This window comes from Branchiostoma belcheri, unplaced genomic scaffold, assembly GCF_001625305.1.
Source record: "Branchiostoma belcheri isolate BF01 breed outbred unplaced genomic scaffold, Haploidv18h27 scaffold108, whole genome shotgun sequence".
Lineage (NCBI taxonomy): Eukaryota > Metazoa > Chordata > Leptocardii > Amphioxiformes > Branchiostomatidae > Branchiostoma > Branchiostoma belcheri.
The window spans coordinates 1,100,784-1,126,640 of NW_017802469.1; the positions used below are offsets into that span (position 1 = coordinate 1,100,784).

The 25,857-nt window shown below is 38.6% G+C and overlaps 1 protein-coding gene across 8 annotated transcripts in view; it reads right to left on the reverse strand.

The window, feature by feature from the left end:
* Positions 1-1,602: 1,602 nt before the first annotated feature.
* LOC109480517 overlaps positions 1,603-25,857 on the reverse strand; it is a 39,281-nt gene continuing 15,026 nt past the window's right edge. For 3 of the 8 annotated variants that reach the window (XR_002140842.1, XR_002140843.1, XR_002140841.1), the window contains 3 exons: positions 24,200-24,313; positions 19,093-19,190; positions 18,601-18,747 (listed from right to left, as the gene is read on the reverse strand). Coding sequence is in view for 3 of the 8 variants with exons in the window: in XM_019782734.1 (XP_019638293.1) it covers positions 1,769-1,783; positions 7,942-8,050; positions 24,200-24,313 (238 nt within the window). In the remaining 5 variants the exon portion in view is untranslated. Of the gene's footprint in view, positions 1,784-7,941; positions 8,051-13,944; positions 14,063-18,599; positions 18,748-19,092; positions 19,191-24,199; positions 24,314-25,857 lie in introns of those variants that run through there. The other 5 variants (XM_019782734.1, XM_019782725.1, XR_002140845.1 and 2 more) reach the window with 4 other exon arrangements.

The window sequence follows — 25,857 nt, forward strand, 5'->3', positions numbered from 1 at the left end:
ATACCATGTTTTGTGTCTTCAGTCATTTGTTCAGGGGCACTGAGGGGTGCTTTTGATCCATGGCGCTATTAACCAATGAGCTACTGCAGTGATTTGTTTTGCTGTACTATGGGGCTCTTTTGATCCATGGTGATTTTAATGCCTCAGAACTATAGAAGCAGGATTTCTTTCTGACTGGAATTGTAAGATAGAAGATTATTCTTTGAGTCTCATTGATTTAGATACAGATTACTAAATTAAAAAGAGAGATAACAATGAAAGATTAAGTCTAAAAGAAAGGGAGGGGTGGTAGAGAATTAATCAATCCAAAGTTTCTGTATCAGTTCATGCCTGCATTCTTGCTATTGGGGGGAATAATTCCTTTTACATTTTTCTCTCCTGGCTTGAACTGTTCACACAAGGTTTCCTGCAAAGAAGTAATACTAAAGTGCTCAAATTTTATTTTTTCAATCGGTTGTATTTTTCAACAGTAATATAAAAGGCCAGGAGCCTAAATAGACTGGCTTACAAGCCATAGTTTCCACAGACTTGTCCAAAAAAACATAAATGATACAAACATATGATTTTTTTCACCCTCATTTTATTCACCAAGTTAGAATGTGTTGCATTAGTGCTTCATTTGATATCCCTTTATTGCATACAATAAGACTGCAAGAGTAAACAATTCAAGTGTGGGGTACCTTATGTTCTTGAGTGTTTTCATTATCAATATTATTATTTGAATTATGATATGAAATATATGATCATTGATTATTATGATTATCGTTATTATTATGATCAGTTATGATCAGTTGCATTATTATTGTCATTACTATGATTATTATTGTTATTCTGATCAGTTATTTTTTTATTAGTTATCATGATCAGTTATGAGTTGAGTTACTATGATCATTATTTTGATCAGTTATTATTATGATCACTTATTATCATGATCATTTATTATTATGATCACTTATTATTATGATTACTTATTATTATGACCACTTATTATTATGATCACTTTTATTACCATCAGATATGAATTGAATTATTATTGTTATTATTTCATCATTATGATTATTATTATTAGGTAATGGGATGGTTCACTACATTGTATATTGTATGTTTATTGATGAATAAAAAAAAATTCAAGTGTGACCTATGACATGGCTTCTTCACATTTGACAGTTTTGTATGGATAGTTTTGATGTGATGCCTGTTCTTGAATGCTTCATTACATTATTGGTACATCTATTGCTCTCATGCCTCAAGCCTGGTTGTATTGTCTTCAAGAGTTGATATGGAAATATGAAAAAGATATTAAAATATCCAATTCAAAACAATGTTATCCAGTTTATATGATGGTGTCATATTTCCTCTATACAGTTGGTAATTAAGCATAGTAGTAAATTAGACAACAGTTCAATTAAAAAAAAGTTGAAGATGAAGTGCCACAAGTGATATGATTGACCCTGTCCTTGGTGCTGATCTTCAGATTGTACTTTTTTTACTAAAACATCCCTGTGACACTTCACCATCAACCTTGTAATAAACAATCTGAATACTAAATAAGATATCTCACAAAACATCTTCTCACTCAAAGTTATGACGATATACTCTTTCTAGATATCAATGAAGAATTTAGAGATACTGACACCTTACAAGACCTGATAAACAGCTATTAAACTGATAAAAAGGTTGACTAAGTTATCATACTAAATATGTCTGTCACTGCATGCAGTTGTTCTATTTGACAGCAGCATCCAACTTCTCAATGTGATCATTTAGTTCAGCTTGGTGTCCTCTGTAGGGGAATACAGGATGCCTTTAGTACATCTTACAGAAACATTATCTATCGATCAATAAATAAATCACATATTGCACAAGGCTGAATTCTTGCCATCAAAGAATTTTCTGTGAGCATAGTGGGCGGCCTATGGCAAAAAAATTAATAAACATCCAACCAACTCATAGCAGATCAGCATGAGATGAGATTAAAGAGAAAAGTACAAAAGTGTATATTTTGTTTCATCTGTTCTTAAGGCCACCCCAATTTAATTTCTTGGTTAACGGATTCGCCGCTTCATTTTTTTCTGATTTGCAAATAAAAATAAAAATCCAGAATCAACTGCAAAATGCTCATATTTTGCCCTGAACAATTGAAAACAGTCCTTGTCATCCTAGTTGTTACAGTTATTCCATCTTTCAATGCAATGGTATCATTAAAAGTTCAAAATTCATTGTTTCAATTTTCAACCAGCCTGGTGTGTTGACTTCATGGCTCCTATCGTACCATTTTCGGCCATAATACGATGCCTGGGCCTGTTTTTATTCATTTATTTTTTTCGCCCGCCCGCTCCATTATTTTTTTAGACAAATCCGTTAACCAAGAAATTAAATTGGTGTGGCTTAATCTATTGATTAGTCTACCAGTTGGGAGCACCACACCTCACAGACCCGACTTCAGGGTTCTAGCCAGCGGCCGTTTTTCTGTCATATGTCAATTGTATTACTGTCAGCAGAAAGCAAAGTTTCTCCTGACCAGCAATTTTGCCAGGAACAGTCTCCGAGATAGCTGAATACAGTTCAGTATATAGCAGTTTTCAAGGCTTCACCTAACGGTAAGTTATTTATTTATTTTTTATTTTTATTTATTTATTAAGATTTACCACATTTGTGGAAGGATTGACATAACAGGTGACTATCACCTTTTCAAAGATGTCAACCCCAAGACCAGACTGTAATGTTTGAACCACTCACACCGGGAAGGTCCCCTACTCTTTTCGATAAGTGCGGTGGGTTCTTTAACGTGTGTGGGGTGTGGCTCTCCCAAACACGGGACCTCCATTTAACGTCCTATCCGAGGGACGTCCCTAGCCGAAGCTAAGTACTCATTTTCACCTGAGTGAAGTGAGGAAAGTCGTGTAAAGTACCTTTCCCAAGGGTACAACGTCGGGGCGCATGTTCGGACTTGTTCGGGTACGACCCTGGAATCGAACCCGGGTCTCCCCGTTTCATACATTTGTAGTCCAGTGATGTACCACTACACCACACGACGCCACCTAAGTGTTGAGTCATGAGTTACATTCACAACCAGCCTTCCTAACCCCTGTGCTTCTCCTATTGGGTCAGCATCAGACGAGCATCGATGTTTCTGACTTAGGCCATCTTGATTTGATTAATATATGGATGACATCTGCGAGCGCATGAATTTTCGGCCGTTTCCAAAAAAAAAAGTTTTCAACCATACTGTAAATCGTGCAAAACAGTTGCTAAATGAGCAAAAATATACCATAAGTTGCAAGGAAAACATTTAGAAACGATACCAATGTCGTAGACTGCCAAAATCAAAGGAAAAAGGACAAAAATGTAAAGAAATGAATTCGAAGAGTAGATTATTCGACACAACATATTCTGTGACATCTGTTCCACCTTCTTGACCACGTAGATTTCATAGTGAAAGCAACTTTTTTTTTTGCAAAACTTTTTTTTTTATTCGCACGCGTGCATCAGTTTTGGGGTTCCCAGAGGATGTCATCCATATAATCAAATCAACATGGCCTTAGCAGCATATATGGGAGAAGAGATAGTGTTCCTGATAAGTGAACTTAGTTTAGTGCCTAGAAGTGGTCTTTCATAGAGCAAAAGGAAACAAATCTTCCTTACATTAAGATCTAACCAGTGGGTAAAGGGATATTTAGATAGGTCCCACAGCCGTTGAGGCCATAGGAGGAATGGGTGTTCAATCCACACTGTTTTGGCAAAGTATAGGATATGGTGGGGCCTCTCCTACTGTAGACTCTAGTCTGAGGTACTTAGTTTATATTATTATTATTATTTTTTTTTTATTCGTTTATCTAAGAGATGTACATACAGCAAAAAGAAAACAGTGTGGCAAGCCCCTCTTAATACAAATATACTAATACACAGAATACATATTTGTGCTGTGACATTTTACGCAGAATGTTTGTCACGAAAATCATGAAAATAATGCATTACAGAAATAAGGTTTCTTATTCAATGCTGTACTCTTATAGATGTCATATTTTGCAGAAAGTAAACAGTGGTTCAGGTATCTATTTTTTTCCATCTTTTCAATTATACCATAGTTTATATTATGATACACCTGGATGGAGTGAGGAAAGTTGTGTGTGCCTTTCCCAAGGACACAATGTGTAGCCAGGAATTTCAAGGACAGAACCCATGCCCTCACAATGTCCTGTCTGTCCTGCTTAAAGCCTTGAGCTGAACACTTGATCATTGACATAATGTCTAGATAGTTAAAGAGTTTGACTTGTTCCAACACAAAAAGGGAACTCACCATAAATTTTCGGCTGATCCCGTCAACCTTCGTCAGATTTGTGATGCAGTCGCTGACTTTCCGGAAGTCGGAAACGTGATGACGTCAGGAGTGCATCAAAAGTGGCGGGAAGACGGTATCTCCCACCATCACGGTTCAGAGAGGGTTGGTGGGCCCTGATGTAAACTGCCTCCTTTACGCCTCTCACAAAGTAATCCTGCTCCGTATCTAGAATGCGCACCTTGTCCAATGTAACTGTATGTCCGGGGGACTCGATGTGTATGTGTTGCGACACTTCCGATGTGTTTGAACTATATTTGATGTTCCCTTTTTGTGTTGGAACAAGTCAAACTCTTTAACTATGGATTCTACCAACACAGATGAGCTTTCATTCGAATAATGTCTAGATTTTAACTGCACTCTCATGCTGTCTTTATGCCAATAGAGCCTCCAATAGAGTCACAATGAACCAGGAAAGAGAGAACAATCCGATATATCTTACAAACCATCCAGAGGAGTCGACAAGCCCAGATCAAAATGATGATAATTCACATTCTGATCAGAATATGCTATACACTGAAAACACTGCAAATCCAACAAGAATGTCAACATGCGGACAGACAGATAATAACAACATCCCCACCCCAGAAGACACTCATGTATATTCTGTATCTGATACAACCAAAGATGAAAACTCTGCCATGTACGCTGCTTCGGGGGAAAATGAAGAAGATGCTAACGCTATTGAAAACATTGACGAAAAATTCGAACCTAAAGTCATGCAAGAAGACAGTACAGTGGCTGACGATAGTGACATGGAACCTTACTCTGTTGCAAACATGTCCGAACACGAAAACTATCTCATGAACACCACAACAGCTTGTTTTGGGCCTCACGAAAAAGAATTTCCAAACCCGATATACGAAGAAAACGTCTCCCAACAGGCTTCAGATGACACTAGTCACGATGCCAATGTACATGTACACGAGGTTCCCAATCCTACAAATGCAGAGGAACTTCCGGAACATCGAAAACCAGTGAACAGACCTGATCACAAACAGGCCTCAGATGACACCAGGCCTGACTCTGATGTACACAAGGTTCACAATCCTCCAAACGTTAAGGAACATCATGGTAAGGCCACACCAATTTAATTTCTAATGGTTAACGGATTCGCTGCTTCATTTTTTTCTGATTTGCAAATAAAAATAAAAATTCAGAATCAACTGCAAAATGCTCATATTTTGCCCTGAACAGTTGAAAACAGTCCTTTTCTTACTACTTGTTACAGTCATTCCATATTTCAATGCAATGGTATCATGAAAAGTTCTAAATTCATTGTTTAAATTTTGAACCAGCCTGGTGTGTTGACTTCATGGCTTCTATCGTACGATTTTGGGCCATAACAGGATGCCTAGGCCTGTTTTTATTTTTTTTTTTCGCCCGCCCGCTCCATTATTTTTCTAGAAAAATCTGTTAACCAAGAAATTACATTGGTGTGGCCTAAGGGGACGGTTTTGTTTTATTACAGTAACTGTTTAAAGATTTAGGTCTATACCTTGTTGTTCATACATTTTTTACTACATGTTGTCATGTTTGTAATCAAATGTTATCTTCTGGTTCTCTTTTTTTCTGGTTAATTAGGCCACACCAATTTGATTTATTGTTTTTTTGTATTTTTGCAGAAAAATATGAAGCAACAGGGTAAGAGAAAAAATAAAAACAGACCTAGGCATCCTATGATGGTATGGTAGGCTGGCATGTAATTCAAACAATGAAATTAAAAATTTGAATCAAACGTTTTATCAAAAGATAGATTGAAAAACTGTAACAACTCTGAAGAGAATTGGACTTCTTTGAACTGTTGGGCCCTAAAAAAGTTTTTTGACTCAGTGGCACAGTTGACTCAATGGCAGAAATGCTTTTTTTGGCAAATCAGAAAAAAAATTAAGCGGGGAACCCAGTGAAACAACAAATTAAGATGGTGTAGCCTTGCTGATTTATTTAATTATTGTGTCTGTGCCCTGCATGGATGGAAGACAATTTTAAAAATTTGTTTTTAAGGCCACACCATTTTAATTTCTTGGTTAACGGATTCGCCGCTTCATTTTTTTCTGATTTGCAAATAAAAATAAAAATTCAGAATCAACTGCAAAATGCTCATATTTTGCCCTGAACAGTTGAAAACAGTCCTTTTCATCCTAGTAGTTAAAGTTATTCTATCTTTCAATGCAGTGGTATCATTCAAAGTTCAAAATTCATTGCTTAAATTTTGAACCAGCCTGGTATGTTGACTTCATGGCTCCTATCGTACCATTTTGGGCCATAATAGGATGCCTAGGTCTGTTTTTATTTTTATTATTTTTTCGCCCGCCCGCTCCATTATTTTTCTTTAAAAATCCGTTAACCAAGAAATTAAATTGGTGTGGCCTAAAAGGCTATTTTGCAGGGATTCCAAATTGCTTTCTCACTACTTTGGTGGTTATCTTGTGCTTAACTGGAGGACTGACATATGGAATCATCACAGGGGCCAATTACAATACACAGGTAATGCAAAATGTAAGGCCATCTGTTGGACCTCAAATCTACACCTTTTACATAATATATTTCATTCATTTATTACTCCCATCAGGTACCCTAGATCATAGTACCAACCTAAGAGGCAAATCTTTTTTTTTTTGCAGGGCTTGAAATTCATATTTGGGAGTAGGAGCACCGGTGCACCTAAAAATGTAAATGCAAAGAACAAAGTTTGGGTACACAATTGGAATAAAATGAGGTGGAATGTCAGCAAAACCTAATTATGCACTAGCTTTTGACTGCCTTTTAACATTTTAATTATTAAATCCTCTAGCAGACTTAAAAATTTTAAATAAGTGATACAATGAAGGTTTTTTGTATTTTTCCTGACCCGTAAACGTCAAAAATATGCCGTATCCTAAGTGTATAGAACATAATAGGTACGTACATCATAGGTTCTCACACACTCATATATATTAACATTTCCTCTTGTTGCTGTTTTTTCCAGGCTAGTCCTGTAAAAGAAGTCCACAACTTGACCACATTGAATGCAACAGAAGTGGCAAGCATAACTAAATACACTATAGCTATCATCCAGACCTTTGATGGTACCAACCCCAAAATTGGGACTATCAATGGTACCACCCCACCCAGGGCCATCGATGGTACCAAGCCTCCCATCCTTGGGGCCATTGATAGTACCAACCCACCCAGCCTTGGTACTATTGATGGTACCAACCCACCCATCCTTGGGACTATCGATGGTACCAACCCACTCAGCCTTGGTACTATTGATGGTACCAACCCACCCATCCTTGGGACTGCCGATGGTACCAACCCACCCAGCCCTGGGACTATCGATGGTACCAACCCACTCAGCCCTGGGACTACAGATGGTCCCAACCCACCCAACCTTCAGGAAATCGGTGGTACCAACCCACCCAACTATAAAAAACGTAAGTACAGAAGAAACATTAGCCTACACATATTATTTTCTAAGGCCGCACCAATTCGATTTGTTGGTTCTTGGATTTGTTATTCATGCTTTGTAGTTTTTCAGTGAAAATTCACAACAAGTTAGATTGGTGTGGCCTAAAGGTAAGATACTATCACAGATACAGAAAAAGCTTGCGAGATCATACGGATGGCTTGTGCAGCGGATGAGTTGATCGTGATTGACGATGCCTTCTACGGTCGGAGGGAAAAAGAACCTCGCTGCGGATGTAACTGGCTCCGGAAATGTGACACCAACTGTAAACAGAAAAACAGTAAGTAGGAGCACCATTCCTAAATCTAAATTACACCCTCTAAAAGATCAGTCCTCTAGATGCTTCATGGCTGCAACTACAATTCTAAGGCCACACCAATTCAATTTGTTGGTTCTCAGATTTTTTCAGAAAAAATATGAAGCGACAGGTCAAAAAAAAATAAAAATAAAAACAGGTCTAGGCATCCTATTATAGCCCCAAATGCTACAATATGAGCCATAAAGTCAACAAAAAAGGCTGGGTTAAAATTTAAAGTATAAATCTTGAAGTTTTAATCAAACCACTGCATTGATAGATGGAAAAAACTGTAACAACTAGGAAGAAAAGGAATTTCCTCAACTGTTGGGGGCAAAATATGAGCATTTTTGAGTTGATTCAGAACCAGAATCTTTTTTTTTTTTTGCAAATCAGAAAAAAATGAAGAGGCGAATCCGAGAACCAACAAATTAAATTGGTGTGGCCTAATAACAACTTGTCTTTTGTTTCAGAGTTTGGGTTTTTGCTTGTCATAGTTCCAAAAGAAACTACTGGTTTCTATGCTTTGCACGAGTTTTCATTGTGACTCCTATACTCCCATACTTGGGACATTTATTAGCATAAGAAGGACCCTCAATTTTGTAGGTCCATGGATACAGTAACTTTCTTATACTCTGTTAGACTAATGTTTTATAAACTACGATTATTAATATATAGACTATATTAGACATTTGTACTGTTGTAGTTGAGATGTCTTGTATCATAGATTTCACAGAGAATCATTGTGAATTTGTGTGAAAGACCTCCACATTTTAAACTCACACCTCTCTGATTAATTACATTCAATATTTTTTAAAGCTTTTCAAAAGTGTCAAATTTATTTAAAAGATTGCTTTCCATTACAATTACTGACAGCTTGAAACATCTTGTATTTTTTAACACTCAGTGCCCAGTCCATTGTAAGACAAAAATGCCAGGGTTTACCACAGTGTGAAGTGGGAGTAGAGAGTGAGAAATTCCGTGACCCCTGTTTGTACAAAAGCAAGTACCTGGAGGTAACGCATCACTGTGAAGGTGGGCAAAAGTATTTTCTCTTCTGTTAAATTCTTGTTCTACTCGTGCCTTGAACATTACCTGGTACAGTGGTAAAGGTATAGATCTAAAACCATGTTTGGTCACTTATCAGATGTCATTTTTTACTGTCTAATGTCTTTTTTAGTGTTTTTTTAAAGTTGTTGTCTTTCTTAGTTTCTACAAGGATTCATACATCTTCATAAAAAAAAGATCTACAACTTATAATTTTTCCTAATTTTGAAGTGCTCAACTGTCGAAATGGTCATGCTTGGGATAGGATTTACAATGATTATGTAAATATACTGCACCAGTACATGTAATTATGTTATCTTTAGGCCACACCAATTTAATTTCTTGGTTAACGGATTCGCCCGCTTCATTTTTTTCTGATTTGCAAATAAAAATAAAAATTCAGAATCAACTGCAAAATGCTCATATTTTGCCCTGAACAGTTGAAAACAGGCCTTTTCATCCTAGTTGTTACAGTTATTCCATCTTTCAATGCAATGGTATCATCAAAAGTTAAAAATTCATTGTTTAAATTTTGAACCAGCCTGGTGTGTTGACTTCATGGCTCCTATAGTACCATTTTGGGCTATAATAAGATGCCTAGGCCTGTTTATATATTTTTTTTTTTTCGCCCGCCCGCTCCATTATTTTTCTGGAAAAATCCGTTAACCAAGAAATTAAATTGGTGTGGCCTTAGTCTAGAAATTGGTGCCCACTTCAATTAGTGTTTTACTATTGTTTTATAAACAGAGAAGAAAGACAGGATCACCTTTGGTGGGGCAGGAACAGTACCCGGCAAGTTTCAGAATGTGGGAGGACTTGCCGTGTCCTCGACTAACGAGATATTTGTGACTGACGAACGCAACAAAAGAATCCAAGTCTTCAACATGAAGGGAGTCTTTCTTCGCAATTTCTCCACAGGAAACTTGAAACCACATGCCATATCCAACGGCCGCAACGATACCCTGTGGGTAGCTTTGTACTGTAACAAGAAAGATGGCTACACTGGACATACCGTCCGTCAGTACAGCAAAGAGGGCCATGTTCTTTCCAAGTGTATCTTCACGGGCAAGCTTCTTATCACTGGGCTTGCCTGGCACAAGCTTTCTGACAGGATCATACTAACAATAGCACGTGTCTATGCCGGTAAAAAAGGAGCCTGCATAGAGGATGTGTGGTTTAGACCTACTTACACACTGACACAGGCACCAAAGTTGAGCACATTTGGGTCATTACAAAGAACACCATTTTGGCGGTCTATTGCCGTGGATGAGAAAGGAAACATCTTCATCACACACAGGCTAAACAGCCCTGTTCGAAAGTATGACAAGAATCTAGTCTATCTTACCAGTTTTGACAGTAAGGCAGGGGATCTTTTCTATCCCTCAGGAATCACTGTGGACAGATTTGGCCGAGTAATTATAGGTGATTATCGGAACAGCAAATTGGAGATGTTCACAGCTGAGGGAAAACACATCCGCACTGTGGCTTACGTGTGGAAGCCTAGACGTGTTGCTACAGGTGGGGAGGGGCAGCTTGTGGTGTTGAAGGAGCATAACTTTGTATCCATCTTGCTCAAATATTAGGGCCACATCAAGTATTTCCAAGTACAGATTTAGCAAGATAAAAGGCAGAGGAAAACTAAGCTTCAGACTCCATCTCTGAATACAGGGGACAGACTTGCTTCTGAATGAATGAATGAATGAATGAATGAATGAATGAATGAATGAATGAATGAATGAATGAATGAATGAATGAATGAATGAATGAATGAATGAATGATACTTTATTTCCGTGTCGTGCGCTATCCCGCGCCCAGCCCGTGTGGGCTTATACGACACCGATTCAATAAATTATACATAAACAAAAGACGATCAAAGGAACAGATAACAGAATCCAAACAAAATATGAACGCAAATAAAGGTAAGCTATATACAATAATGGTGAACAAATAAGTGAACTCATAGCATTTCGTAAATGCAAATAAACAAATCTGTACATAATGAACCAAGAGCATCTTGTTGTACCAATAGAATGACTACCTGGTTGAAAATCTGCAATGGTACTCAATAGTATGAGTCATACTAAGTTCCAAGTCCTTCCCGCACCACATGGTGCATAGAGCGACACATATCCCCAGTTCAGTAGCCGTTGGGCCGCACAGTTGTGCAATCACTACAGCAGGGGGCTAGTCCACTGGTAGTGGTACATGTATATGTTTGACCAACATACTCTTTCCTAAAAACACCCCTGTTCCTGAACACTAGCTACAAACAGCCAAACAGTCTTGTCCCTGGTTACTATAGTTAGATGGTACAATACCTGTCCTTGGTGCTGAAAGCCATCCACACATACTAAGCCAAACATTTCTGTTCCTGAACACTAGCTACAAATACTGTCTTGTCCCTAGTTACCATAGCTAGATGGTACAATATCTGTCCTTGGTGCTGAAAGCCATCCAAGCACAGCCAAACATTCCTGAATAAAATATCATCAATATGTTTACTGCTAGTAATGAGTAAAATAAGCCCAGCACCACAGACACCTTACACAGATGTGCTACATGATTTTGGATGAGAAAAACTTGCAACTTGTCAAGACCAGAACCACATGTACAAACTCATCACCAGCTCTGTTCCACCACACTTTCAGCCACTTATCCCAACAACAAAACAAGCTCAAATCATTTTTTTTTGCTATTTGTATCAGGATAACTTGGCTGAAACACCAGAATATGCCCTGGGTATATTCCAGTCTACATTCTGGCCAGGGATACATTTTTATTTGCTGCACCTGCTTGCTACACTGGGATAATTTTAATTTTGTAAACTCACATTGAATTGTAAACTTATTCATGTTTTTTATGTACATAATATAATGTATATAAGGTTTGCCTCCTTCTTAATCATTAAGCATTACATTTTACCTCTTGAGTACTGCACAAAAGGTTTCCATAGAATTGAATTCTGACCAAATTATGTTCCAAAATATAAACCATCAACACAAGTGAATTAAAATGAACAATGCTGAATGTTCAGCTCATGTTTCATTGATCTTTTTTTTTCCAAATAATCTTTATTGTAATTTCAAAGAATAAAGACAAAGGACATGTTCACATACAAGAAAATAAATACCCAGAGACATTTGCAAACAATACATCAGTCTAACAATGTACCATATAGTGGACCCCATTTCAACATATGTTTATCCATTTTCCCACAGTTTTGTGCTATCACATATTCTAGTCTATGATAGTATTTAACATAACATGTAAAGCGCAACTTAAACTGTCTGTTTTTATATAGAGAGAGCTTTAATATCAATAACAATATATTAAGGACAATAGGATGATTAACTGATATGCCTAATATGATAATTCTGGGTGTGAGCTTAATTTCTGTATCAACATGTTGTTTTATCCAAAACTCCACATCCCCCAAAAACCTCACAAGAGAGGTACAATGGCAAAAAATGTGTAAAGGTGTCTCCTCTTCCAAATTACAATAAGAACATAATGAGTCCTCTGCTAAGTTCCATCTATATAACTTATTTTTGAGAGCAAGAAAGTTATGTAACAATTTATACTGAAATACTCTTACATAAGAATCAATTTTTGAGAGCAAGAAAGTTATGTAACAATTTATACTGAAATACTCTTACATAAGAATCAATAGTTGTTTTATAAATTAAACTGTAATACAAATCCCATTGTATTTGTATGTTAAAAAGATCTATCCAATATTCCTATGTTTCAATTTTAATATGTCAATGTTTCATTGATCTTTGTATTAGTCTAAGCTCAGTGAGAAGATTGGATGCAAAATAGCAACAAGAAATCAGAGATTTTAGACTTCTAGGAAGTGTTTTGGGTTTTTATAAATGTATAATTGGAACTGTGGAGGGGATTGTATGATGTCAGCCACCCAAAACAACACTTCTGAAACAAAAAGTAAAAATGTCATCTAAGGGCTTTCGCTGTTTGTCTTTAGTGTATAAAGAGCCTTGTTTTGCAGATGTTTGATACAGAAAGAAAAAGTCTTCACACGAAAAGAGGCTTTCTCATGATGTAACAGTTATAATGTTACAGAAACACAAAGTCAGCAACAGGAGAAAAAAACAGTAATAATCCATTAATGTTTACATTGATAGATGTACACCAGGCATGTATGCACATTCTTATGCAGAATTAAGAGGAGTCTGCAATCATGTATGTTTATTCCATGATGATGTAAACAATATTTTATCTAATGTTATGATATTATGGTGTAAACAATATTTTATCTAATGATATGTATGTTAATAATTGACCAGGAGAGGGCAACAGGGATGCATTATTTTGAAAATTTGGGGAGTATTGGGTAACAGTTTGTATGTATGGAGAAGATGAATATAAAACTTAGTATTTTATTGGTGAAAATTTTTGTGTCTTGTTGTTCTTTGTACTGATCAGAGTGTGTCACTTTACAGCTACATTATTTAGACAGTATGTGGCATTTTGGATAGGGTTGTCAACCAAGAATCTAGAAGCTAAGGTTCAAATTTATAGCAGGACCAACATTGCCCATCCTTTGTTACAAGGCAAATGGCTAGACAGTTGCAAACTGATCTACAAATACTAACGTTAGTAGACGTTGGGAGGGTAATTTATTTTTTCCTGGCTGCTCCTTTTTGTTACAGATCGTCTCTCTATCTTAGTGGCAGATTGTTTGTGATAGAAACAAGCAGCTATAGGAAAAGTGTCGTTGTAATTTAGCCTCCCAACATGTGCTTAAGGTTTAAGATAGAACCAAGCTCAAACATGGCGGGGATAGAACTTACCATATGCCTGTTAGTCAGCAGAAGAAAATCGTTCTTGAGCAGAAGAGGATATTCAAGGCTATTATTCCACATGGCAGCAGTAACGAGGAAACGTCAGACATGAATTCTGTCAACGTGTAAAACCAGGGGATTTTGGGTAAGGCAACAAAAATGGCGGAGTTACTGTACATTATAGCTGGTTGCCGTGTTTGCAATTTGGTTAAGTTATAAAACATTTATAAAATGATAAATTTACAAAAATATCCCAGAATCATGTGTATAATGAGTCTTTCTTTGTACTATGTATGTATTTGTCAAACAGAATGAATCCTAGGAAGTAAATACATGAAAATCACTCCCGCAATATTATATTTTTCTAGCCTCAGAAAATACTAGAATTTCAATATATTGTAGCTGATTATTTGGCGTAAATCCCACAAAATAATAAACGATTAGTTTTCGGCGTGTAAACGCATTGACAAAGTCATAAAATGAATTATTCTGTAAAAAGTTGAAACCCCCTTACGAGCCTCAGAGGTTTGGCCATTCCCAAATCGCCGGAATCCGCGAGTGGGCTAAATCTCTTAACTGTTACAGGTGGTCCCGATTTCTCACTTCCGGGTTTGACGGCCGAAATTAGGCTCTCTTTGGGGTTTACCATTTTTACTCGATTGAAGCACAAATGTTTATTTTTCTAGATACTGCTTAGCATTTTCAATAACTTTTCTACAGTTTTGTCGTATGTTTTAAATAGTCTATAAATGCCACTGAAAATAAAAGCCGTAGGTTGAAGTTTTTGTCGTATTTTTTGGTGAGTTCACGGTCTCCGAGTTTGCAGAATGCACAATTTTCTGTGAGACCGTGGTGAAGCCGCCGCCATAATACTTAATAGGAATCGGCTAGCCGGCTATGGCGCTCATATTATCGCGGAATACAAAAAATATTGAGCCAGGATTGCCTAATTTCTATCACAAATAACACAAACATTCATGACACAAACTTTCCATAGCTGCATTTGACGGGGAGGCGTAGTAGCCGGGGGGATAAGCTGGGTGTCGTCGGCGGGCTGGATCGTAAGAGGGCCCGACTGTCGTTGGGAGGGAGCCGGTCTACGGGATCCGGCGCTAGTCGGGCCGTACTCGAACCGGCCCGGCGCTCCAGAGATACGCCGTCCCATAGCATAGTACACCGTTGGCCTAGCTAACCGAGTAGAACCCGGCCTATTCACCCCGACCAATCTAATCTGGACATTGCTCCGAAATTGGTACATTCCTCACAAAATCGGACATTCCTCCAGGTTTGAGCGTACACTCCTCCAGGTGAGCGGACGTTCCTCCAGTTTTGAGCGTACATTCCTCCAAAATCGGTACACTTCTCCGCGGCACGGAGAGGCTTCCAGGACAGGGTTCATTCCCAGGGTTTGCTTTGATACCCCGTTTTCTGACAGACTTGCGTGATGAACAGTCTTTCCTCGTCACCACCCCCATCAAACTCCTTTCAAGCCGTACCCGCTCAAAAATTCTGGCCGTACCCGGAAATTCTGGCCGTACTCGCGAAAATTTCAAGCCTTACCCGGTAATTCGTGCCGTACCCTGTACTTTTTGGCCGTACCCAATGGTGGATATCGCTCAGCCGCCCCGGTGCGTAGTCGCGGGTACGGCCAGAATTTCCGGGTACGGCCAGAATTTTGAGCGGGTACGGCTTGAATTTCCGGGTACGGCTTGAAAGGAGTTTGATGGGGGTGGTCACCGGTATCTTGATCTTGGTGACACTGACGTGTGATCTTTTCCTCAACGGCGGCGGCTTTCTACAGGTGGTTGGTACATGGTGTTCAGCCAACTTCGGGGCCGGTAGAAGCTCTTCGCCGCCCGGCTTCAACTGGGCAACCGGTCGGATTGTCGGCACCCGTTGTGAGTTTTGCCGCGGTGGGAGTTTCACGGCAACCGTGCAAAACTCCTACCGAATGCGTAGTTACGCCAGGCGGTGGAGAATTCCTAGTCTAGGGCCTTGAAAACAGCCCAATAAACCCGCGAAAGGACTGGCTGAGAAGTAACGGGTTGCGAATGTGAAGTGCATGGATCAAAAGCGGCCCCTAGCAGTTGAATGTAGGGCTGCACCCAATACTTTGGCTCCAATTACTGCAGTGATTGTTTTTCGCCGCCTAGGGGCGCTTTTGATCCATGGCGATATCAACCAATATGTTGGCTGTTTTATGCACTAAAGCTGCTTCTAGAATAGCCTCCAACAAACCCTTCGCAGATTTTCTAGCGGGTAGTGTTCGTTTTAATGAATGCGGCGGTTTCTTTTCGGGGGAGAGAGCTGTATGCGGGCACGGGGGCTGTATGGGCAGGAGAATTGCTCGGCTTGCTGCGGTGAAAGGTCTGGTTCCATTCGGCTCTCTCGAGGCCCTATTAAACGGCTCTAAGCCCCGATACAGCCTTACCCTATTTACAGCTCTTGCATAGGCCTGACAGGAGGCCACCTCTAGAACTGCAAGATTTTTTTCGCCACCGTGGGGCGCTTTTGATCCACGGTAATATTATTATTAACCAATGTATTGGTTAAGCTGCGCCTTTAACTGCACTTACTGCAGTGATTTTTTTCGCCGCTAGGAGGGCGCTTTTGATCCATGGCGATTTTAACGCCTTAGCACTATAGAAGCAGGGTTTCTTTCTGACTGGAAGAGTAGATAGTCGATTATTCTTTAAATTCTCAGATTAAAATATAGATATACTGCACTAAATTATTTTTTTACATTTTTTTCTCCTAACTTGAGCTGCTCACACCAGGTTTTCTGCCAAAAAGTAATACCAAAGTGCTCGAGTCTTTAATATAATATTTTTTCCATCGGTTATAACCGCAGTACAATACCTAAGTAGCCTAACTTACAAGGCGTGGTTTTCATAGACTTTGCCAAAAAACACAAATGAAACAAACATGTGATTTTTTCACCCTCATTTTATTCACCAAGTTACAACATGTTACATTAACACTTCATTTGATATCCCCTTATTTTATCCATCAAGACTGAAAGAGTAAATTATGAAAGTGTGGCTTATGACATGGCTTCTTCACATTTGACAGTTTTGTGTGGATTGTTTTGATGTGATGCCTGTTCTTGAATGCTTCACTACAGAATTATGGTACATCTATTGCTGTCATGTCTCAAACCTGGTTGTATTGTCTTCAAGAGATGATATGAAAATATAAAAAAATGTATGCAATTCAAAACAATGTTCTCCAGTGACATATACATATATGATGCTGAGATATTTTCCTCTATACAGTAGATAATTAAGCATGCGATATGCACCAGTGTCTAAATTATAACAATATCTTTTTATGATCATCTCACATAACCACAAATTACTCAATTTAAGTGTTGACATTAGAAAGTTCTGAACAAAAATGAGTCTCCTAACATATTTCTTAAGACAAGTAAGAATATTTGTAGCCACCAGTAAAATACTCAATGGTATTTAGCAGTATGAGTAGCTAGAAGAGGCATTGGAATGGAAACTATTGCAGCCTATTTCAGAACAAAAAAGGGGGAAGTGTCAGAGTTGATAACTCCATTTAATTTGTTGTTTCTTAGATTTTTTCAGAAAAAATCAGGAGCGACATGGCGAAAAAAAACAACAACAAAAAACAGGCCAAGGCACCCCAGGATAGCCAGAAATGTTACAAAATGAGCCATGAAGTGAACATACCAGGCCGTTTTCTAATAAAAACAATAGATTTTTAGATGAAACAAACTTGCATTGTTACATAGGAAGAAAAGGACTTTTTTTCAACCGTTGGGGCCAAAATATATCTTTCATTGAGCATATTGCAGTTAATTTACAACAAAAAAAAATTACTTTTTTTGCAAATCAGAAAAAAATGGACAGGGCGACCCGAGAAGCAACAAATTAAATTGGTGTGGCCTAAAGAGAAAAGTTGCAGAGAAAATAATAGCAGTGAATGAAACAATCGTTCATTTAAAAACAATGGCAGATGAAGTCCCATATGATTGACCCTGTCCTTGGTGCTGATCTTCAGATTGTACTTTTTTTTAATAATCTAACATTACATCAACCTTGTAATAGACAAACACCAAACAGAACACTAAATAAGATGTCTTGCAAAACATCTTCTCACTCTAAGTAAAAGTTATGATTATATACTCTCTCTCTCTCTCTCTCTCTCTCTAGATGTATATGATAATATACTCAGTATTATATAAAGCTATATACAAAGTGAAAAAGACCACCACAAGACCTGATAAACAACTGTTACTAAACTGATAAAGGGTTTGGTTATTGTTATCATATTAAGGCCACAGCAAGTAAATTTTATGGATGACATCCTACGCAGACTCCAAATCTAATGCGAGCGGGGCGGAAAAAAAAACAAGGCCGGCCAAAAAAAACGAGGTTCCTACAATTTCAAAATTTGACTCAATCATTGTACAAATGGTTTCGATTCAGTAGGAACATCACATATACAAAGCCAGTATCACATATCACTGCATCAAAGTAAGAAACAAAACATTAAATCAGAGCCTTTTCTTGTCTCCTCTCTTCATAGTTATCTGCCATCCACCTTCCGGCATGGCAACAGACATCTTTGCCCATTTTCGACATATTGACCACTGTCAGAAGGCAACAAAATTTCTTGTTTTTTTCTTTAAAATAGGTGAAAATTAATGCGCGCGCTGATGTCATCCATGAAAATTACTTGCTGTGGCCTAACTACACTGTATGTTAGTCACTGCACACAGCTGTTCTCTTCAACAGTAACATCCAGCTTCTCATGGGATCATTCTGTTCAGTTTGGTGTCCTCTGTAGGGGAATACAGGATGCTTTTAGTGCCATTTAGTACATCTTACAGAAACAATATTTTTCCATCAAAGCTGCATTCTATTAGAATAGACCCTTTTTGAACCTCCTTGAATAGACTGACCGTAAAGCCCCTCCCACCTCCATCAAAACATAGAAATGCCAATATTTTTATTTATTTATTTATTTGTTTATTTCAGCTTTGTCACAGAATGTGACTGGACAGGGGAAACAGGACATATTTCAAACGTCCAGCTGCTACGATCAGGTGCTAAACAAACTCTGGCCGGCTTGACCACCCCTAAGCTGACCCATATGAGTATGGTCACCAGGCTATCTGTGAGTTACCTTGTTGACCATTCATTGGTGATGCCGTCGAAATTCAGGACCTCCCCACGAAAAAGAATGGTTGATTCCACTACATCAATGGGTTGATTCCTGCACAACTGTTGGATTGAAAAATATGAAAAAAAATTAAATTAAAGGTGAAATGGCATCTGTAATTAATCGTGTAATTATTTCAGAAATGTATTCTATAGCATTATTGGCAGATATACTATAAAACTACTTGAAATTTTATATAAGCTAAGAGTTTGTTATCTATTTACTAGTACATGTATCTATCAATCAATCACATATTGCACAAGACTAAATTTTTGCTATCGAATAATTGTCTTTGTGTGTGGGTGGCCTATGGCAAAAAAAAATTAATAAACATCCAATCAACTCGTAGCTCATCTACACAAGATGAGATTAAAAGAAAAAGTTCAAAAGTTTCTTGTTTCATCATGCCATAAGCAGTTCTTCATCTACAAAATGTACTTATTAGTCTACTACATGTAGTTGGGAGCACCACACCTCACAGACCTGACTTTAGGGTTCTAGCCAGCAGCCGTTTTTCTGTCATTTGACGGAATTGTATCACTGTCTGCAGAAAGCAGAGTTTCTCCTGACCAGAAAATTTGCTAGGAACAGAGTCCAAGACAGCTGAATACAGTTCAGTATATACTTAGCAGTTTTCAAGGCTTCCCCTAACGGTAAGTGTTGAGTCATAAACTACATTTCCAACCAGCTATCCTAATCCCTGCTTCTTCTATGTATTGGGTAAGCTTCTCCAGTATTGGTGTCTGTGAGTTAGGCAAAGAGAGGCTGTTCCAGACACCAGTGTGCTAGAAGTGCTCTCTTTAGTAGCAATTACACTGAGCAAAACCTCCTTGCTACTATTATAGGTAAGGGGAAATACCTGTACCCATATACATGTAGGTACTAGTACGGTACTGTACATGTACTGTAGTAGTACATACGAAGGCCCGTAAGTACATTTGTCAACCAATTCCCACTGTTACGGTACAGTACATGTACCATAGTAGTACATACGAAGGCCCGTAGGTACATTTGACAACCAATTCCTACTGTGGGCATATGCTTGGGGCATATGTCTAGTACCTGTATACTAGGTCTACTAAAAGGTCTCATAGCTACATGTATAGCCTTTGAGGCTAAAGGGGTGGTAGGTTTTTAATTGATATGTTTTGGGCACAGTATGGAAGGCAAAACCCCTTTTCTTCTGCAGCTTTTTACCTGCAAAACTCTAGCCAGGAACCAGGTAGTGGTTATTTCCACTTACAAAAATTGGGTAGAGTGAGGAAAGTTGTGTAAAGTGACTTTCCCAAGGATGTAATATCTAGCCAGGAATTTTGGGAATCGAACCCATAACCTTACGATCTCCTGTCTACCCGACACTTGGCCATTGTCACAACACAATTTGTGGAAGTACTGTACATCTCATTCTCACAATCTTTTTGCCAATAGAGTCAGAATGAGCCAGGAAAGAGAGAACAATCCAGTATATCTTACAAACCATCCAGAGGAGCCGACAAGCCCAGATCAAAATGAAGACCCTGATCAGAATATGCTATACACTGAAAGCACTGCAAATCCAACAAGAATGTCAACATGCAGACAGACAGATAATGATGATATCCACAACCCAGAAGCCACTCATGTATATTCTGTATCTGATACGACCAAAGCTGAAATCTCTGCCATGTACATGACTGCTTCAGGGGAAAATGAAGAAGATGCTAACGCTATTGAAAACATTGACGAAGAATTTGAACCTAAAGTCATGCAAGAAGACAGTGCAGTGGCTGACGATAGTGACATGGAACCTTACGCTGTTGCAAACATGTCCGATCACGAAAACTATCTCATGAACACTACAACAGCTTGTTTTGGGCCTCACAAAAAAGAATTTCCAAACCCGATATACGAGGAAAACGTCTACCAACAGGCTTCAGATGACACTAGTCATGACGCCAATGTACATGTACACGAGGTTCGCAATCCTACAAATGCAGAGGAACATAAAAAAACAGTGAACAGACCGGATCCCTCAGATGACTCCAGGGCTGACTCTGATGTACACAAGGTTCACAATCCTCCAAACGTTAAGGAACTCCATGGTAAGGCAATGGATGTTGACCTGTTATGGCTTCACCACTATGTGGTGAAGACATATTGTTTTTCCTCATGTTTCTTCTCCTCCTTCTCCCCCTCCTGCCATTTCTTTAAAATTGATTCAATGTAAAGAATTGTTTTCCCTTGTGTTTCTCTTTCTTTCCCTGCCATGTTGTAAAATGTGGTAAAGCCATCCGCTACATTTGCTCCAAGGCAAATGTCGGCCTTTCTAGTTTTGTTTCATGACAATGAGGTCCAGCTTGTGGGAAGATGCTATAGTTAATTGGTCCTGCGCATTGAAACCTATGCAAAAACAGGCAAAACAAGTAAAATCTGAGATTTTATACCTCCGGCGCCGCAGGACTAGGGTTTTAAACAAAGAATTTATCGAGACCGGACACCCCACTGTGCAAGGGGTCAGCTTCGTGGATGAGACCGACAATACCTAATACACGCGAAAGGTCAACGGTCGCGACCATTTTCAAGCTCAAAGGGGTGTTCTGGGGCCACCAAAAGGCACCATTTTAACGCCCGAAAATACATATACAATACAAACAAAAGAACGTGCATCATCTGCAGTCCAATAGCAAAACATATACCGAGTCTCAAAAGAATCCGTCCACCCAAACGCGAGAAACAGCTGCGAACATGAAAATCTAAATCTCTCACAAAACCCCTCCGCGGAAGGATATCTCCTTCCCCGGAGGCAACAAGGGCATCAAATCTCACATCAAGTATCATAGATGTAGCCAATAACAATGCATGCACTTGTATACATCCAAACAAAATATATTTTTTGGGGGGCAAAAACATTTCCTCCAATCCCAACACTAATATTACCATCGGGCACCATCAAGATGCCAAAAACTCACCAAAATGCCCCTCCAAAAAAGCTTTTCAAAGTTTTGTACTAGCAAATTACAATTTTGGCGTCACTCACCAAGCAGTTTGTAGGCAAGCCCCAACTGTTGCATCACCCCTTGTTATTTATACATATTCTCAAAGCAACTGTTGTCTTATGTGTATTTATAATGAAATATTTTCTTCTGGTTCTTTTATTTTCTGGATACATGTACTTGTGTATGATTATTGCGTCTGTGTCTTGCATATCTGAACAAGAATTTGGAGATCTCATACCTCCATGAAATATATGTGTTTTTGTATTTTTATTTGTCTCATTGACTGATTGATTTATTGACTATGGAAATAAGGTCGTAATTAGCATAATCTAGTTTAATTTATGGTTTTCTAAATTCAAATGACAATATTCTTAGTGTAAAATTCCTCTCCTTTGTCATATTACTTCATTTCAACATGTCCTCATTGATTATGCAAATGACCTGTACATTAACATAATTTATGCAAAGTGGTGTTTTGGTAGGCTGTTTTGCAGTGAATCAAAGTTGCCTTCTTGCTGCTGTGGTGGTTTTCCTTCTCTTAATGGGAGGGATCACATATGGATTCATCACACAAGCCTATCTCAACAAGGAAGGCATGCAAAATGTAAGCCATCATTCAAATCTACACTTTAAGTTTTACATAACATTGTTTCATCCATTTATTCATATTTTTATTTAGGCCACACCAATTCAATTTGTTGTTTCTCAGATTTGCCCTGTCCATTTTTTTCTGATTTGCAAAAAGAAAAATTCTTTTTGTTCTAAATTCACTGCAAAATGCTCAATGAAAGACATATTTTGGACATAAATCTATTCTTTTACTTACAAACCAGCCACTTCATGGCTCATATTGCCTTGACCTGTTTTTTTATTATTATTATTTTTTTTTTATTTCGCCCTGTCGCTTCATATTTTTTCCGGAAAAATCCAAGAAAGAACAAATTAAATTGGTGGCCTAACATTGTTTCAATCATTTATTCATACATTTTTATTTATCAATCCAATCAGGTACCCTAGATTGGTACCAACCCAAGAAGCAAATCTTTTTTTTGCAGTAGGAGCACTGGTGCACCTAACCTAAAAATGTATATGCACAGTCATAACAAAGTTTGGGTGCACAATTGAGATAAAATGTGGAATGTCAGCAAAACCTAATTATGACCCAGCTTTACTGCCTTTCTTAACAGCTTAAATTTTTTAGCTTACTTCAAAATTTCAAACAAGTGATACAAGAAAGGTTTTAGTATTTTTCCTGACCCGTAAATGGTAAGAATATACCGTATCTTAAGTGTACAATAGGTACATCATAGGTTCTTACAACTTCTTGTTGCTGTTTTTTTCAGGCTAGCCCTATACAAGAAGTTAACAACTTCAGCACATTGAATGCAACGGAAGTGGCAAGCACAACTAAATACACTGTCATCCAAACCTTTGATGGTACCAACCCAAAAATTATTGGGACTGTCGATGGTACCAACTCATCCATCCTTGACACTGTCAACGGTACCAACCCACCCAGCCCTGGGACTATCAATGGTACCAACCCACCCACCCGTGGGACTATCAATGGTACCAACCCACCCATCCCTTGGGGTATTCATAGTACCAACCAACCCAATTACAAAACAAGTAAGTACAGATATACGCCTGCACACATTATATTCTAAGGCCACACCAATTTAATTTCTTGGTTAACGGATTCGCCCGCTTCATTTTTTTCTGATTTGCAAATAAAAATAAAAATTCAGAATCAACTGCAAAATTCATATTTTGCCCTTAACAGTTGAAAACAGTCCTTTTCTTCCTAGTTGTTACAGTTGTTCCATCTTTCAATGCAGCAGTGGTATCATTAAAAGTTCAAAATTCATTGTTTAAATTTTGAACCAGCCTGGACGTGGTGTGTTGACTTCATGGGTCCTATTGTACCATTTTGTGCCATAATAGGATGCCTAGGTGTTTTTATTTTTATTTTTCGCCCGCCCGCTCCATTATTTTTCTAGAAAAATCCGTTGACCAAGAAATTAAATTGGTGTGGCCTAAAGGTACATTTTGTAAGATGCTATCATTGATACAGAAAAAGTCTGTGAGGAGAATACCATACGGCTGGCTTGTGCAGCGGATGAGTTGATCGTGATTGACGAAGCCTTCTACGGTCGGAGGGAGAAAAACCCTCGCTGTGGATGTAGCTGGCTCCAGAAATGTGACACCAACTGTAAACAGAAAAACAACAAGTAAGAGCTCCGTTCCTAATCTAATCCTTAGATCCCACCCTCTCAAAGATCAGTCCTCTTATAAGCCTGGGTCACAACCCACCGTGCATGCTTTTTGTCTGTACGTTTTTTGGGAGGCTACGTCTGCTTTGTAACGTTTTTTGATCCACTACTGAAAACATACGAAGTTTACGGAATACATACGATCCATTATGCGGAAACATACAATCCTTGCTAATTTGGGGTCATTTAGTGACTTGCCGCCGCAATCACCGGTTCCACCAATTCCCAGCATTGCCCTGCTATATGGTCTAAAATACAGGCTACTACATGTATGTCGTGAAAGAAGCCCGCATAAGTGCAGTTTGGGGTTTAGCAGGGCAGGATAAGCCCTTAAAATTCTTTGAAACCAAGATATTGTAGGGAGAACAGTGCTATAATTGTCCGCCATCTTGAATTTGCTGCCGATGTCACGTGATCGTGGTGCAAGTCACCGAATTAGTAAGGATCGTATGTATTCCGCGTAATGGAATGTATTCCGTAAACTTCGTATTTTTCTAGTAATGGATCGTATGTATTCCGCGTAATGGATCATGTGTATTCCGTAAACTTCCTATGAGGGCCTGCAAGGGGGGCTCCCAACAACGCTCTACGCTGAATTTGGAAACCTCTCGATTACACTTTACGATAAATTCCAAGTGGCTACAACGCATTACGTAGAATTAAAACGCCGAATACGCTCTACGCAAAAATATTAGAGCAGTCCGTCTACGCTCTACGTAGAATTAAAACGGCCCATTACGCTCTACGGAAAAGGGCTTGCGGGCCCCCTCCTATGTTTTCTAGTACTAGTAAGGATCATGTGAATTCTGTAAAATTCTGATGAATTCTCTGACACCCCTGTAGAAGGACAGTACTAAAATATTTTGTCTCTTGACACTCAGCAAACAGTCCTTTGTAAGACAAAGATGCCAGGGCTTACAACGTTGTGATGTGCCAGTAGATAATGAGAACCTTGGTGACCCCTGTCCACACAACAGGAAATACCTGGAGGTAACATATCACTGCGAAGGTAGGCATCTTCTTTTCTGATAATTCATGTACCAGTCTGTGCCTTAACCCTTGTCCTGCTGGTATTTTTACACAATACTTCCTTTTAATAATCTTTTTTTGCCCTGCCGTGGCATAGTTATTATTAGTTCTGCATTGATTGTGTTTCGCAGTGCTGTGATGCATTGCACGAGAAATACCCCCAAATATAATGGGCTCTGCAGGACAAGTGCCTGGTACAGTGGTAAAGGTATAGATCTAGAACCTGAACCTACGCACGTTTGGCCAATTATTAGATGTCTTTTTTACTGTCTAAATGTCTTTTTAGTGGTATATTGTTTTAAATTTATGGCTTCACCACAAAGTGGTGAAGACATATTGCTTTCTCTCATGTTTTTCCTTCTTCTCCTCCTCCTGCTATTTTAACAGTTCTAAATAGAGCGCTCACTGTTTCTACCACCCTCCCGAGCAGGGTCAGTGGCGCGGCCCAAAAT